This window comes from Rattus rattus, chromosome 11, assembly GCF_011064425.1.
Source record: "Rattus rattus isolate New Zealand chromosome 11, Rrattus_CSIRO_v1, whole genome shotgun sequence".
In the NCBI taxonomy this organism is placed as follows: domain Eukaryota; kingdom Metazoa; phylum Chordata; class Mammalia; order Rodentia; family Muridae; genus Rattus; species Rattus rattus.
In genome coordinates this window covers 24,463,245-24,478,433 of record NC_046164.1, presented here as the reverse complement: position 1 = coordinate 24,478,433, position 15,189 = coordinate 24,463,245, and the positions used below count along the sequence as shown (strand labels likewise).

The window sequence follows — 15,189 nt, the reverse complement described above, 5'->3', positions numbered from 1 at the left end:
GAGGTGGGAGATGGAGAGGGCTTGCTGTTTGGTACGGGAAAAGCGTCACTGACGAAGCAGCAATGGAATAAACATTTGAAGCAACAAGGCAGGTGGTATAGGTGTGTGCAGACCATTTCAGGAAGTGCATGTGAGCAGAGGACACACAGGAGAATAGCAGAAAGGAGGCCAGCCTCGGAAACATATGTGTTTTGTTTGTTTGTTTTGTTTTGTTTTGTTTTTTTGGTGCAGCGAACTTTATTGATGGCATTCAAGAGAGAAGGGAGGGCTCCCTAAGCCCCTCGTCATTATGGGAGTCTGGGATGAAATCGTGAGGGAGATGCTCAGTGTTGGGGGCCGAGTTGGGATGGGGACTCCTCAGCAACTGAGGGCCTCTCTCTTGCTCTCAGTATCCTTGCTGGGCTGGGGTGGGCGGTCCAGGGTTTCTTACTCCTTGGAGGCCATGTAGGCCATGAGGTCCACCACCCTGTTGCTGTAGCCGTATTCATTGTCATACCAGGAAATGAGCTTTGCAAAGTTGTCATTGAGAGCAATGCCAGCCCCGGCATCAAGGGTGGAAGAGTGGGAGTTGCTGTTGAAGTCGCAGGAGACAACCTGGTCCTCGGTGTACCCCAGGATGCCCCTTAGTGGGCCCTCAGATGCCTGCTTCACCACCTTCTTGATGTCATCACACTTGGCAGGTTTCTCCAGGCGGCATGTCAGATCCACAACGGATACATTGGGGGTAGGAACACGGAAGGCCATGCCAGTGAGCTTCCCGTTCAGCTCCGGGATGACCTTGCCCACAGCCTTGGCAGCACCAGTGGATGCAGGGCTGATGTTCCGGGCTGCCCCATGGCCATCACGCCACAGCTTTCCAGAGGGGCCATCCACAGTCATCTGAGAGGCAGCGATGGCATGGACTGTGGTCATGAGCCTTCACACGATGCCAAAGTTGTCATGGATGACCTTGGCCAGGGCGGCTAAGCAGTTGGTGGTGCAGGATGCATTGCTGACAATCTTGAGGGAGTTGTCATATTTCTCGTGGTTCACACCCATCACAAACATGGGGGCATCGGCTGAAGGGGCGGAGATGATGACCCTTTTGGCCCCACCCTTCAAGTGGGCCCCAGCCTTCTCCATGGTGGTGAAGATGCCAGTAGACTCCATGACATACTCAGCACCAGCATCACCCCATTTGATGTTAGCGGGATCTCGATCCTGGAAGATGGTGATGGGCTTCCCGTTGATGACAAGCTTCCCATCCTCAGCCTTGACTGTGCCGTTGAACTTGCCATGGGTAGAGTCATAGTGGAACATGTAGACCATGTAGATGAGGTCAATGAAGGGGTCATTGATGGCAACAATGTCCACTTTGCCAGACGCAGAGCACAAGGCAGCCCTGGTAATCAGGCGCCCAATACAGCCAAATCCATTCACACCGACCTTCACCATCTTGTCTATGAGACGAAGCTGGCACTGCACGAGAAGATGCGGCTGTCTCTAGAACAGGGAGGAGCAGAGAGCCACATATGTGTTTTTTTTTTCCCCTATTCTTTTTTTTTTTTTTTCGGAGCTGGGGATCGAACCCAGGGCCTTGTGATTGCTAGGCAAGCACTCTACCACTGAGCCAAATCCCCAACCCCCCACATATGTGTTTTTAATGTTTCCTTTTTCTTTTTGCTCTGGATTGGAGAATCACTGCTCTAGTATGTTTTCATTTATTTATTTATTTATTTTTTGAAGATGTATTTTATGTGAGTACACTGATGCTCTCTTAGGACACACCAGAAATGGGCATCGGATCTCTTTACAGATGGTTGTGAACCACCATGTGGTTACTGGGAATTGAACTCAGGATCTCTGGAAGAGCAGCCAGTGCTCTTAACCACTGAGCCATCTCTCCAGCCCCTCTAGTATGTTTTCTTAAATGAGTAATAAGTGTTATGATTATAAAATTCAAGGAATTTGGTTGGCCATGCTCTTTGAGGAAGCATAGGTGAATCCAGAAAAGCCAACACCTATTTATAGGAGTTGCTCAGGATGCTACTAAGTGAGCTCAGATTAGGATTCTACATCTCCCAACACATCACTGGTCTGTGATGTGCTGACAACTGCATGGCCTTAGGGGCCCCCCAAGAAAGCCAAAGGCCACAGCTACATGGTTCTTAGGCGAGATGACCAATATGCCATACCCTAGACCATCAGGAAGGAGTCTGCTCATGCAGCTGGTAATACTACCATCATACTTCCTTCTAGAAGGTTCCAAACTGGAACCTTGTATAACACACTATTCAGTAAATTTTGAGATGGGTTCTTATAGAACACAGAAAATAGGCCAGTGAGAAGTGTCAGCAGGTAAAACACAGCAACGCAAATCTGATGGTTGCTGGGAATTAAATCTGGGTTGGCTGGGGCACAGTTTTAACTGCTGAGCCATCTCTCCAGCCTCTAACTTAAAATGTTTTAAAAGGAACTCAGATCTATCCAAGTGATTCCTTGTTCTTCGAGTGCTTGCAGTGGTAAGACGACCAACCCCTTAATGCTCCACAGACCTCAACCTGACCATCAGAGCTCCAGGAGGGTCTGAGAGTCCATTTCTTTGAATAGGATTTATTGGAGCAGATGACAGCATTCAGTCCAGAACAGCAGCATTTCACTGTGCTGAGAGTTCCTCCAGGCACAGACTAATTTACACAACATTCAAGAGCTCATTTCTTAGAAACAGAAAACTCCTTTTGAGTTACCTGGGCACACTGACTTCCAGTTTTCACCTGTGAAGGCTTTTTGGCGATGCTTGGGTGGGCACTGAGTAAACTGACACGAACCCTCAGAGTCACATAATTTACCAGTCTGGGCAGGAATTTTGGAGAGCTCAGGAACAGTTTTTAGGACCCATTTGTCCCTGAATGTTTAGACTGAACCAGAGGTGGGAGTTCAAATGTTTCATTTTCGAAATGACAAATTTACTTGTACAAAATAACACTAGTTGGTGTCCTTAAATGGTCCTCAAGCTAATTAGTTATAGCAATACAATTTTGTCAGAGCCAAGCCGGGCTTGGAGATGGCTCTGTGGATAAAGTACTTGCTTGCCTTGCAAGTGAGGACCAGAGTTCCAACTCCCAGTGTCCACGTAAAAGCTGTACAGGCTGGAAGAACACCTGTAACCCCAACACTCAGGGATCCCTGGGACAAGCTGAAAGGCTAGACTAGCCATAGTTGGTGAGCTCTGAGTTTAGTAAGAGACTCAGTAAATGGAAAGCAACTAAAGTCACCCAATGTCATTTTGAGGCCTCTGTGTTGCACACACGTTTTGCATGTGCACACATACATTCGCATACCACATATCCAGACACAAGGGGGAAGAGTGTAGTGGCTTCAGTGAGAATGGCTCCCATAGGCTCATATATTTGCATCCTTAGTCCCCAGTTGGTGAACTATTTAAGACAGAATAGGATTCGAAGGTGTGGCCTTGTTGCAGGGAGTATGACACGAGGGGTGGGTTTTGCAGTTTCAAAAGCCCACACCAGGCCCAGGAGCTCTCTGACTGTGGAGTGGGATGTGAAGTTTGCAGCTACTGCCCCTGCACTGTGGCTTGCTCCCCCTGCTCCCCCGTGATCATGGACTAACCTCTCAAACTGTAAGCACCACAATCACTTTCTTTTATAAGAGCTGCCTTGGTCGTGCTGTCTCTTCACATAGAGAAATCCCAACTAAGACAAAAAGCTACAATTTCCTCCTCAGGTTAGGTTCTACTCCGTTGTGTGCCACAAACAGCAGACAGTAGAGAGATTAGGGTGACGTCACCGTGATGGAGACATACGAAGGGACTGCCTGTGCCAAGAGAAGTGCTCTGTATCTGCACCACACTGGCCAGTGATCACAGTGGCAGCAGGCCACATAAAACCATGCCCAATGCAGTTGGAGTTCACCTAAACAATGTCCTGCTACTGGGAGCTACCATAGAACACAGCATAATCCTCTGGGAAATGGGGTGACTCTCAGTTAACGCAAAATGGGGAACTGGTTGAGGGTTCTTCATTTTTGAATTCTAATTTTTCTTTTGAAGGGCTTTGTTTTCGTGTGTATGAAACGTCCGTGTGCACGATGTGCCCAGAGGCCAGGGGGAGCCAAAGCTCCTGGAACTGAGGCTACAGATGGCTGTGAGCAGCTCGACGACGTAGCTGACGTAGCAGATGTGCAGTGAGTGCTTTTAAGAAACTGAGCCTCTGCAGCCTTGCTGAGAACTCTTTAAGGACAAGCGCTCGCTGGTATACGGTATTTTACAGCCCTTGTAGAACAAAGGAAGGAAGTCCATGTGTGAACACATATTTGAGGTCCTCCCAGGCCAAGCCAAATACTTGTAATATCAGTTGTTCCTAGGTGGAGAATGTTTGGGCTGGGAGAGTGTTCCCTACAAATGCCACGACAGTCATTGTACTCTAGCAAACGTAAGATATGTCCTAGCCATATGCTAATAATTACTATTTAATGTTGTGAGACCAAGAGAACAGTTATAAGAAGGATCATGAATGACAGATTGTTAGAAGGTGTGACTATCATTTTTAGGGTAAAACGAGACATCACGTATTTTAGCTCTTTAACATGTTAAGAAAAAAAGGATACATGTTCAAAAGCCATTCATTTATTTGGGGGGGGGGGATCCCAATTAAGAGGTGGGTTGCTCTTACTTACCTGTCACATTATGGGCAAAGTAAATCCGGAGAGGCTGGGACTCTTTTAATCTGTCAGTCAAATCAGACAGACAAAACACAATGAAATAGAGATGAAAATTTCCTTTTCCCATAAAACCAAGTCTAGGAATGAAATTTAAAAATTGCACGTATAAAAGAGTCAGACGAATCTTCAATATATATGCTTTCCAAAGTTCCATCTCGGAGGCAGGATGAGGGACTCGGGGCCAACAATCTCTGAATGAACGCTGTACCTTCAATTCTTCGCTTCACTGACTTCTGACAGTTTGGCAAATTGGGGGTCATCACATTTGAGAGAAATGTCAGCAAGGCTTCACAAATGTGATCTGAGAGGATAGTACGGACTCCAGATGCCCATGCCACTCTCTGAAGCGTCTCTGTATGCCATGATACTTTTAGCAAAAGCATCACCCAGTTACAAAATATCAAAGCGGCACTGAAAAGCCGTGCACCCCAAACTCTCGGGGTGATTGAGGGGATGGGGATATTTGAGTATGGGGGAGGGGAAACGGGGATTGGGATTAACCTTAGGAAACTGATTCTAATTCAGGGGTTCCTTAGCATTCACAATGGAGACAATGGAGACTCCTGGCCACCAAGACATTCTATTTAGTAAGGATTTCTTGGGCTGCCAAGATGGCCCACAGGGTAAAAGTGCTTGCCCCACGAACCTGATAACCTGAGTTCCACTCCCTGGAATCCATGTAAAAGTGACTGGCGGCTCAGGTCTGTAATCCCAGCCTACTCCTGGGCCACCAGTGAGGCAGGACAGCTTGCATATGTAGCAATTGTGCTGTAGCCAACACGAGGTGTAGCCTCACCTGCATGAGCTCACCGTCACTACTGAACGCTGTGAAGCCAAGAGAACATTTATATGTAGGATAATGAATGGCAAATCCTGTCAGAAGGTATGAACATAATTTTTAGTATTACAGTGCTTCAGAAACGAGGGGGAAACAGAGAACCAACTCCTGCAAGGCTGTGCTCGGATTTCCATGCTGGAATGCGTATGCACTGGGCGCGCACACGCACACACACAGACAGACAGACAGACAGACAGACACATACACACACATACACAGACACACACAGACAGACAGACACATACACACACATACACACACAGACAGACAGACACATACACACACATACACAGACACACACACACAGACACACACACACAGACACAGACAGATGCACAGACAGACACACACACACACACAGACAGATGCACAGACAGACACATACACACACACACACAGACACAGTCACACACACACAGTCACACACACACACACACACACACACACAGACACACACACACACACACACACACACACACACACACACACACACAGACACACACACACACACACACACACACACACACACACAGACACACACACACAGACACACACACACACACACACACACACACACACACACACACACACACACACACACACACACACACACACACACACACACACACACACACACACACACACACACACACAGACACACAGACACACACACACACACACACACACACACACACACACACACACACACACACCCATCAATCGATAAGTTAATTGCTCTTTTGGTTTTGGTTTTTCCAGACAGGGTTTCCCTGTGTAGCCCTGGCTGTCCTCGAACTCAGAGATCCACCTACCTCTGCCTCCCAAGTGCTGGGATTAATGGCGTGCTGGAAGATTATAATTTTTTTAAAAAGAAATTTAAAACTTGGATAATTTATGCATCTTTCTTAAAAACTAAGGTCTCGTTTTCTAAATTCTTAGTTTTGTTTTTCTTTAATTAAATATTTACCTAAGTCTTGCTTTGGTCCATAGCATTTAAGCACACAAATGTGTGTGTCAGTGACGGACTCAGGTCATCTGGCTTAGCAGCAAGTGAGTCCTTCTATCTAATCATCTCATTGGTCCTGGTTTAAAACTGTAATTTGGCTTTAGTTCAGAGGAAGAAATGGGGTCATCCACTTCCTGTCTTCACACACACTTCCAGACATGCTGCATCCTTTTATGCCAATTTATATGAAGCCTCCTAAACTACTACAACAAGAAAGACATATTTTCAAGTTATTATTTAAGGTTATATGCTTAACCCAAATCAGATTCAAAAATTAAAAGAAATGTGAGGAACTGGTCTTTCTGTATATGTATGCACATATGCACTTAGTCATACGAGTAGAGTGTACAAATATGTATGGGGAGGGGGTCAAAGGTCAATCTTGGTCCTTGCAGTCCACCTTGAGACAGTCACTCTGCTGATCACCTCTGACCTCTGTGCACATCAAGCCCACCTGTCTTTGAGCTTCTAGGACACTCTGTGCCTGCCTCCCACTTCACAAGAGTACTGGGACTGCAGACCTGTGGAAGCACACCCAGCATTACACAAGCTCTGAAGAATTCAGCTCAAGCCTTTTGTGCCTCACAGGCAAGCACTTCTTTAGGTCCTAAAAAAAATATGCTATTTGGAATAACTTCTGGATATCTGCTTTGAGGATTTAATTAGCGTTATCCAATTTTGTGAAAATTTCAAAAGAGTTTTACTAAGTTCATTGGACACAGCCAGCTCTTTCCCATATGCCAGTGGCAGGGAGTGAATACTAAGCATGGAAGGCCAGGCGGAACCGGAAAGCAAGAAGTCAGGTCAGTAGTTATTAGGCAGTGAGGGATGTGAACCTGGAAGAACAGGGAAGCAAGCTCTAGGTTACTTGCGTGCGCTGGGGAGCTGCTGCTGGCTGTGGGTCAAGCCCCAGCTTTCCACATGCTAGGCGGGTGCTTCAGCAATTTTATTCCTTAAAAAAGTTAAATTTCATCACATATATGGGGGGGGGGCATACCACACCACACAAGTGGAATAGGCAGTTTTCTGTACCCACATGTGGGTCCTAGAAATCAAATTCAGGTTGGACGGCTTGGTAGCCAGCACTCTTACCTAACAAGCTATCCGGCTGGCCCCAGTGTCCTCTATGTAGTGAGTCGCAGGCCAGCCTGACCTCCACAGAGAGGCCCTGCTCCACCAGAACTAAGGTAAGAATAACAAGCAGGCTCCCTATGGCTGCACACACAGATGCTCACTATTTTCCACCAAGTGTCATTTCTGATGAAAACTACCGTTACAAATCCTTTAATCAGAGATTTATTTTTTGTTTCCACATTACAGTTTTCTATAGTACACAAACTTCCATCTCAGAAAGTCTGGAGCTCCTGAGCTCACAGGGGTGCGAGGGCTGTGCGTCCACTACTCTCCCCAACAGGGCAGCTGCCACTCCCACACAGCTCATGAGCTGTCTGGGCAGACAGCTGCAGCTTTCACCGAGTCTCTAGTTACTGACTGAGCGATCTTCCCCTCAACATCTCAGTCACCAGAGAGCTATCTGCTTCCATAACGTGTTACAGCCAATATGCTATGCTAACCGCCCACTTGAACTACAAGCCATCAGGTGCACTGTTGGCTCTGAGAGCACACAAAACCACCACACACGTTTCAGTCTAAGCGATTTACTGCTCTCTCAAAGCAAAAGGTATCCCATAGTTCAGATTTACACAAGTAGTGCCTTCTCTTAAATAAATTAAAAACAAAACGTTATCCTGCCTATAAAATTATAAATATTTCTAGTCCATTTTACAGAATGTTAAAACATTTACAATGCATTATTTCCCAGTAAATAAACACAATGGCACCGAAGCCAGTTTAAAAAAAGTCAGACATTTAAGATTATGTCTGTAATGTTACAAAAATTAAACCAAATAAGGAAAAAGGTAAAAGAGAGAGAAGGAATTTTACAAAATGGCAACTACTATGATCTGGAAGATGCAGAAATGTCTTCATTCCATTCAGTAACTGGGCTGCTTCTGGAATGGACCTCCGCAGATAATGAAGTCAGAGAGTGCCCCTCTCAGTGTTCAGGTCAAAAACCAACGGGGCAGGAAGGACGGCCTTCAAAACAGTGACTGTTTAAAATCCACACAGTGAGGTTTAGTCAGAATACTCAAGATCAGAACTTGCATGGACCAATCTTTTTAGTTGTAACCTAGATTCAAGTCCAGGGACACGTTGTACCATGTTAAGAAAGAAAACATGATTTCATGATTCAACGCGGACTGGCTGAAATGAGACTGTGGGTCACCTAAGCAGCCAATGTCCCTACAGGAGCACAAAGACATGATTAGAAGAGAGGAGTCTGAGTTCTGTGGTCTGGTCAACTGCTCAGCACAGGAAAGACATCCCATCCATCTGGAAAGGTTCAGCTTCTGGACAGCACTGGCCCCTGCAGTGGGAAGGAAGACGTCGCCACAGCCCATGTGACTCACTCCTCCATCTATAAGATCTCAAGATCCACGTGCCGAACTTCAGGGTTTCGTTTCTGGAAAGAAAAATATTTTCACATTATTCATAGCTAAACAAAACCTTCCCTCCTATTTCTACCCCCATCCTTTCTGATAACTTGACTGGAGCGACTACAAGAAACTACGCTAACTACAAGAAAGGGATCGATGTGAATATACTATAAAAGACGCAGCAGGCAGCCCTGCCTCCGAATGCTTACGTATTAACACAAGCACGCTTTACAGTTCTCACGTATGTCAAGCACTGAAGCACCAAAAATCCTAATGTCCCTTTTCATGGTGAAAAGAAAGTTACTGCAAAACAGTACCAATGCAAACGAACATGTTTCAGCACTGCTTCATATAGTTTGGTAGTCCACATGGTCTAGGGCAAGTCTGTGCCAAAGACGAGTGGAGAGTGGACTGGAGAGATGGCTCAGCGGTTAAGAGCACTGGCTGCTCTTCCAGAGGTCCTGAGTTCAATTCCCAGCAACCACATGGTGGCTCACAACCATCTGCAATGGGATCTGATGCCCTCTTCTGACCTGCAGGTGTACATGCAGACAGAGCCCTCACACATAAAGTAAATAAATCTCTTTGAAGAAAAAAAGTGGATTAAGTTTTTAAAATAAGTTTGTCCTTAGCCTCCCCCCCCCACACACACACAACTAAAATATAACTGATAGTGAAGTGCCAACTGTAATCATACCAATGTTCACTGCAATTCCTAGGCTTGACCTGGACAAGTGCTTGTTTGAGTGGCTTACATTAAACTTAACAGTGTGCTTTTTGTTGTTGTTGTGTTTCTGTTTGTTAGTTCGAGACCCGGTCTTTCTACGTAACCTTGGCTGTCCCAGAATCACTACATAGACTAGGCTGAGATCTATCTATGTCTGCTGGGATTAAAGGCCCACATCATATAATCAACTATTTGAATGTTCTTTCCAATGAAATGATATTTAAAAACAAACAAATTTAAGCTGTTTTTTTTTTTTTTAAACTCAGGTTGGCCAGAGGAGACAGTGAAATAATACTCATTTCTTATTCTTTAATCAAAACTATCAAAAGCATTACAGATTGGACAGAGACATCTAAGGGGATCCAGCTTTCTTTAAGCCAGCTACAGCTTCTAATACTTCCCATTTTCTGCAAAAAAAAACCATCAAGTAAGTGACTAGAGAGAGCTTAGTAGTTAAAGAGCACTTCACTTGTTCTTACAGGGGACCCAGGTTCAGTTCCAAGAAGCCACATAGTAGCTCACAACTGTGTACCAAGTACCAGAGGATCTGATGGCCTCTTCTGGCCACTGCAGATACTGTCCCTATATGGTACACAAAGACACACACATACATGCAGGCAAATTACTATCACATAAAGTGAAGATAATTCCTTTTTCTTTTAATATATGAAGCAATACTACTAGTAACGAGCTAATAAAGTGGACTTACGTCCAACAAAACAGGAAGCATAGAGTAATGTACGGGCATGTTTAACTTCTCTAATTCTTTGACTAACATCTGACGGTTTTATTTTTTTTAAGAATTTTTATTTTACCTTATTTTTCTTTCCTTCCTCTCCTCTACTTCCTCCTCCTCCTCTTCCCTAATGCCCTGTGTGTGTGAGAGAGAGAGAGAAAGAAAGAGAGAGAGAGAGAGAGAGAGAGAGAGAGAGAGAGAGAGAGAGAGAGAGAGAGAGAGAGAGGGAGGGGAGAGCATTGGGTATTTCTCTGTGTTGCTCTGGCTGTCCTGGAAATCACTCTGTAGACCAACTAGGCTGGCCTCTCCCTCCTAAGTGCTTGGATTAAAGGCTTGCAACACCACCATCCTGCATTAAAATATTTTCTATTTAAAGACAAAGTACTTTTTACTATCTTAGAGGCCGATAGGAAGAACAGTGATAAGAATTCAAGAGGTTCAAACCATATTCTCCACTTTCCTGGCTGAGCTCATTATGAATCCCTGTGAAACTGTCATGGGGTAAAGAGAGTACACACGTGTACATCTGACGGACTGAGAATGGTGTCTACATGGAATCAGCACTCCAAAAACAGTTAGCAGAGAAAACTTCTTGACAAAAAGATCTTACTTTCAGCTCTTTCTCAAGCCTGTCTACTTCAGCTCCTAGAGTATCAATAATATTTTCTCCATGTTTAAGCATAAAGGCTTCTAATTGTTCAGGAGTTTTCACTTCTTCGATTTCCTATAAAGAAAACAAAAGCAGAAAAATAGAATTTTAAAGTTATAGTGGTATATGCGAAATTTGTAGCACCATTAAACCTAATGAAAAAGAAAATCAGGTCAAGGCTCTGAATCCCGTTTCTAAACAACTCAGAAGAATGCTAGGCAGGGTGAGCACTGCAAGCTAACGGTAAGGCAGACCTTCACCACGAATGGCTAGGTCAGTGATCTTCCATGACGATACAAACAGCTAACCTATGCTTCAGTCTAGGAAGTAAACAACTCAAACCAGAGTAAAAGATTTTATTTTTTGCATGAGATAAATGGCATAGAAGAGCTGGACATAGTCCCAGGGATCTCAGCTCTGGAGTAAAGACAGAGGAGGGAGCACTCAAGGTCTCTGGGTGCAGTGGGCATGCCTAGGGGCTCTCTGAGTTAGTGGCCATCCTGATTTACATAGCTAGTCCCAGGCCAGCCAGCCTGACATAGTGAGACTTGTGAGACTACACAGTGAATCTTGACAAACCAAATGATGCAACAGAAAGTGCTGTCCTGAATGTGGGAGAGGAATGGACAGACTTTGGAAGTTAATCTGTGGTTATCTGAGGAAGCGGAAGAGTGAGCACTTGGCAGTCTTTATCTTTTGTAAGTTTAGCTATCCAGACCATATCCTTCCCACCCTAAGGAGGCTTTCACACATTAGCTATCCAGACCATATCCTTCCCACCCACCCTAAGGAGGCTTGCACACATGACCTAGACACGTGTAAGAAACACACCCGCATCACTCAGTCCCAGCACACACCCCAGGCACGGTGGTACACCTGCAACTAGGGAGCACTAGGGAGAAGCAGCAGAAGCTTCAGGAGTTCAGTTACCCTGAGGTACATGTGAGTTCAAGGCCACCCTAGGCTACAACAGACCACATCTCAAACAAAGAAACAAACTACAATGAAGCCAAAACACCAAGCCTTTGACTTTTAAATTAAGAACACTCAATGTATGCAAATATTTTTAAAAAAAAGGATTTGGAAAATCAGAAATAAGGTCCCTGGTATTTTCTGTAAGGATACTCAACCTTCATAGCAAATGTTAAGATCTGACAAAACCAAATAGCAACATTTCTTCTGTTATTGCTGGCTTCTATAAATTATTTCTTAAATTACAGCATTTCACTTTTATCTTTGATAAAAGGTCCATAGGTTGCTAAACCACACACACACACACACACACACACACACACACACACACACACACACACACACACACACATTCTGAAGGTGTCGATCTTCTGAAGCTGGAGTTACAGACAGTGTGGCTGCCATGCAGATTCTACCTGAACTGAACCTGGGTCCTCTGGAAGAGCAGTTAGTGCTCATAACTACCGAGCTTCCTCTCCAGTCACATTTTTTTCATATACAAAAAAAAATGTACTTATGATAAAGTTGAATTGATTAATTAGGCATAAAAGATTAACACTAATAATACAACTGTATAATACACCTGAAATGGGAGTTTTGTGAGCAGTGCTGCTCCCCCCCACCAGCTCATCTTGGGCAGCACATACAGACTGGATATGCTAGGGGAAGAGATAGTTCACGGCCTGGGAACTAACAACTGTTTAGAAAGGCAATTTAAAGTTTACGCTTATTTCTGGAATTTTCTACTTACTGTTTTTTGATTCTGGTAACTCAATCCATAGAAAACAAAACAGTGAAGTGGGTGGGTGCAGGGTTGTAGTCTTAGTAAGAAAGCATGGACGTTCTTATTACGTCTAGAAGAGTCAAAGATCAGATTCATGTGACTTCGTGTGTATGGTTCTGAAATCTTAGACAGGCTAATCAGTCTGTTGTCTAAGTCTGCCTGTATGTTAGGATATAAATGTTATTTCGTCACCAGGCAAGACTGTTGAGAGTAAATTACACCACACATGTAACAAGCATTAACAACTCAATGACTCGGTTTGTCCATCTCTGCTGACTCTCTATAAGTATGAAGTTCTCTATCCGCCTTGGGATTGGGAACTAAGACGTTCATAGCTGAAGTGACTGTAAGACCATAGAGACAAAAGGAGACTTTAAAGATATGCACTACTAAAGAGAATGATAAATGCCAAACTTACTTGCATCATTTGGTCAAAATCTTGCTTTTCCAAATATGATCTTGTAACAACTCGTCCATCAAAATCAACTTCTGCCTTAAATCTGACTTTCCCTAATCCCAGGTCTGTGGCTTTGACATCATGGATTGCCCTGTGAAGAATGACAAACCGTGCATGGAAGTCTAAGGCAGCAAACCCATCCTTCCACAGCAGAGAACCCAGCTTCCCCTGGAGTGCAGCAAAACGTTGCTGCTGAGCTCATCACCTTCTCAGGCAGGTTGTATGTTTTGGTTTCTGTGTGCATACCATTCAAAAGTGTAAGCATAATAAATACTGTTTTTATAATTACATATATATGTGACGTATAAAACTTGTATTACTAATCCTAAAGTGTTTTTCTAAAATATTATCACGTTAATCTTATAAACCTTCCCATAATATACCCACTTACCAATTTCCCAACATTTATAAAACCAGAACTTTGGTTGATACCAGTTGTTTTGAGTGTGCGATAACTTTCCTTCCTACCACGCTTCCTCTGCGGTGCTGAGGCTCAAACCAGGGCGGATGCACAGCTGCACCACAGTGTGCTAGCAGCTCCTGTGCGGGTTGTCAAGCAGGGCCTTCACACAGTCCACAGCTATGGTTAGAGTGAAACTGATCCACAGGACTAATGAGGGCAATGGTGACCAAGCACACGCTCAGCACCACACAGAGCACAGACTCTAAGGCAGCTGCTAACGGAAGTGATTTTCTCAGGATTACTCAGCTAGTGCAAGGCAGACCAGGGCTGCCACACTGCATTCCATTCCACCTCATGCCTAGGAGTTGACTGCACCTCTCTGCCTCCCAGAAGGGAGAGCAGATGAGGCGTCTACTGCTCTGCTTTCCTCCAACCCTAGTTCCCAGGGAATAACTGAGGAAGCTTCTATCTGCGATCAGTCCAATTTACATCCTTTATAGACTACATCAGAAATAAAGCCAGGGTCCTAAAAACAGAGTTGTGCTAGAATGCCACCTTAAGAAAGACTGCTATCAGAACAATGGGTTCTAATTCCTGAATGATCTCGAGCAACTGAGTGCAGGATTCCTGATCCACACAAAGAAGCTTTATCAACTCTCTGAGACGACTCCATGGCTATAAAGTTACAGGACACGCAGGTTAAAAATAAAGTCTGGGTTGGGGATTTAGCTCAGTGGTAAGACGCTTGCCTAGCAAGTGCAAAGCCCTGGGTTCGGTCCTCAGTAAGTAAAAAAATAAAGTCTGTCTGGCTTGGTAAGGCGCTATCTCATTTATTCATGCGTTTGCACTGTGTCCTCACCAAGTGCAATGTGTCTTCCTTTGCTCAATCCTTGGGCAGTGGCTAATTCTGTTCTAATGTAGCTGTTCCTTATGTCCTTCTAACTGCAGACAGAAAGCTCTGCTGGACTGGGAACTTTCCTACTTTCAGAACTGTGAGCTAAATAAACCTTTTATCTTTAGAAATTCCCTGCTCTCTGGTATCCTGTTATAGCAACAGAAACAGTCTAAAACCAGACCAGAGAACAAACTAAAGACCTTCCTATTTTAAAGTTTGAGCAGATAATCCTGTTTATTAGTTTTTTATCACTGTAGGCAGTATTTGCCTGAATCAAAGGTAACAACTTGAAGATGAAAGATTTATTTTGGCCACAGTTTGGAAGCTTTAGAAAGGCAAGTGCACTCAAGCACATCTATCTTCATTACAGCATCTAGGACTGATCCATGAGGCAGACAGACTGAGAACTTGTATGTGAGGGAACCTTTATAAGTTTCCTACATATACATTCTTCCCTTGTGGAACAGTTCACCGTGTGTGTGTGTGTGTGTGTGTGACCCAAAGG

General features: G+C 44.4%; 1 protein-coding gene and 1 pseudogene across 3 annotated transcripts in view; both read right to left on the bottom strand.

Moving 5' to 3' along the window:
• Positions 1-426: 426 nt before the first annotated feature.
• Positions 427-1,434, bottom strand: LOC116912254 (annotated as a pseudogene).
• A 6,409-nt stretch (positions 1,435-7,843) lies between these two features.
• The window catches only part of Slc30a9 (solute carrier family 30 member 9), a 52,421-nt gene continuing 45,075 nt past the window's right edge, over positions 7,844-15,189 (bottom strand). For all 3 annotated transcript variants that reach the window (XM_032917161.1, XM_032917162.1, XM_032917163.1), the window contains exons 16-18: positions 13,348-13,477; positions 11,135-11,248; positions 7,844-9,087 (exon numbers count right to left, since the gene is read on the bottom strand). In XM_032917161.1, coding sequence (XP_032773052.1) covers positions 9,043-9,087; positions 11,135-11,248; positions 13,348-13,477 — 289 coding nt within the window. In that variant the 3' untranslated portion in view covers positions 7,844-9,042. The remainder of the gene's footprint in view (positions 9,088-11,134; positions 11,249-13,347; positions 13,478-15,189) is intronic.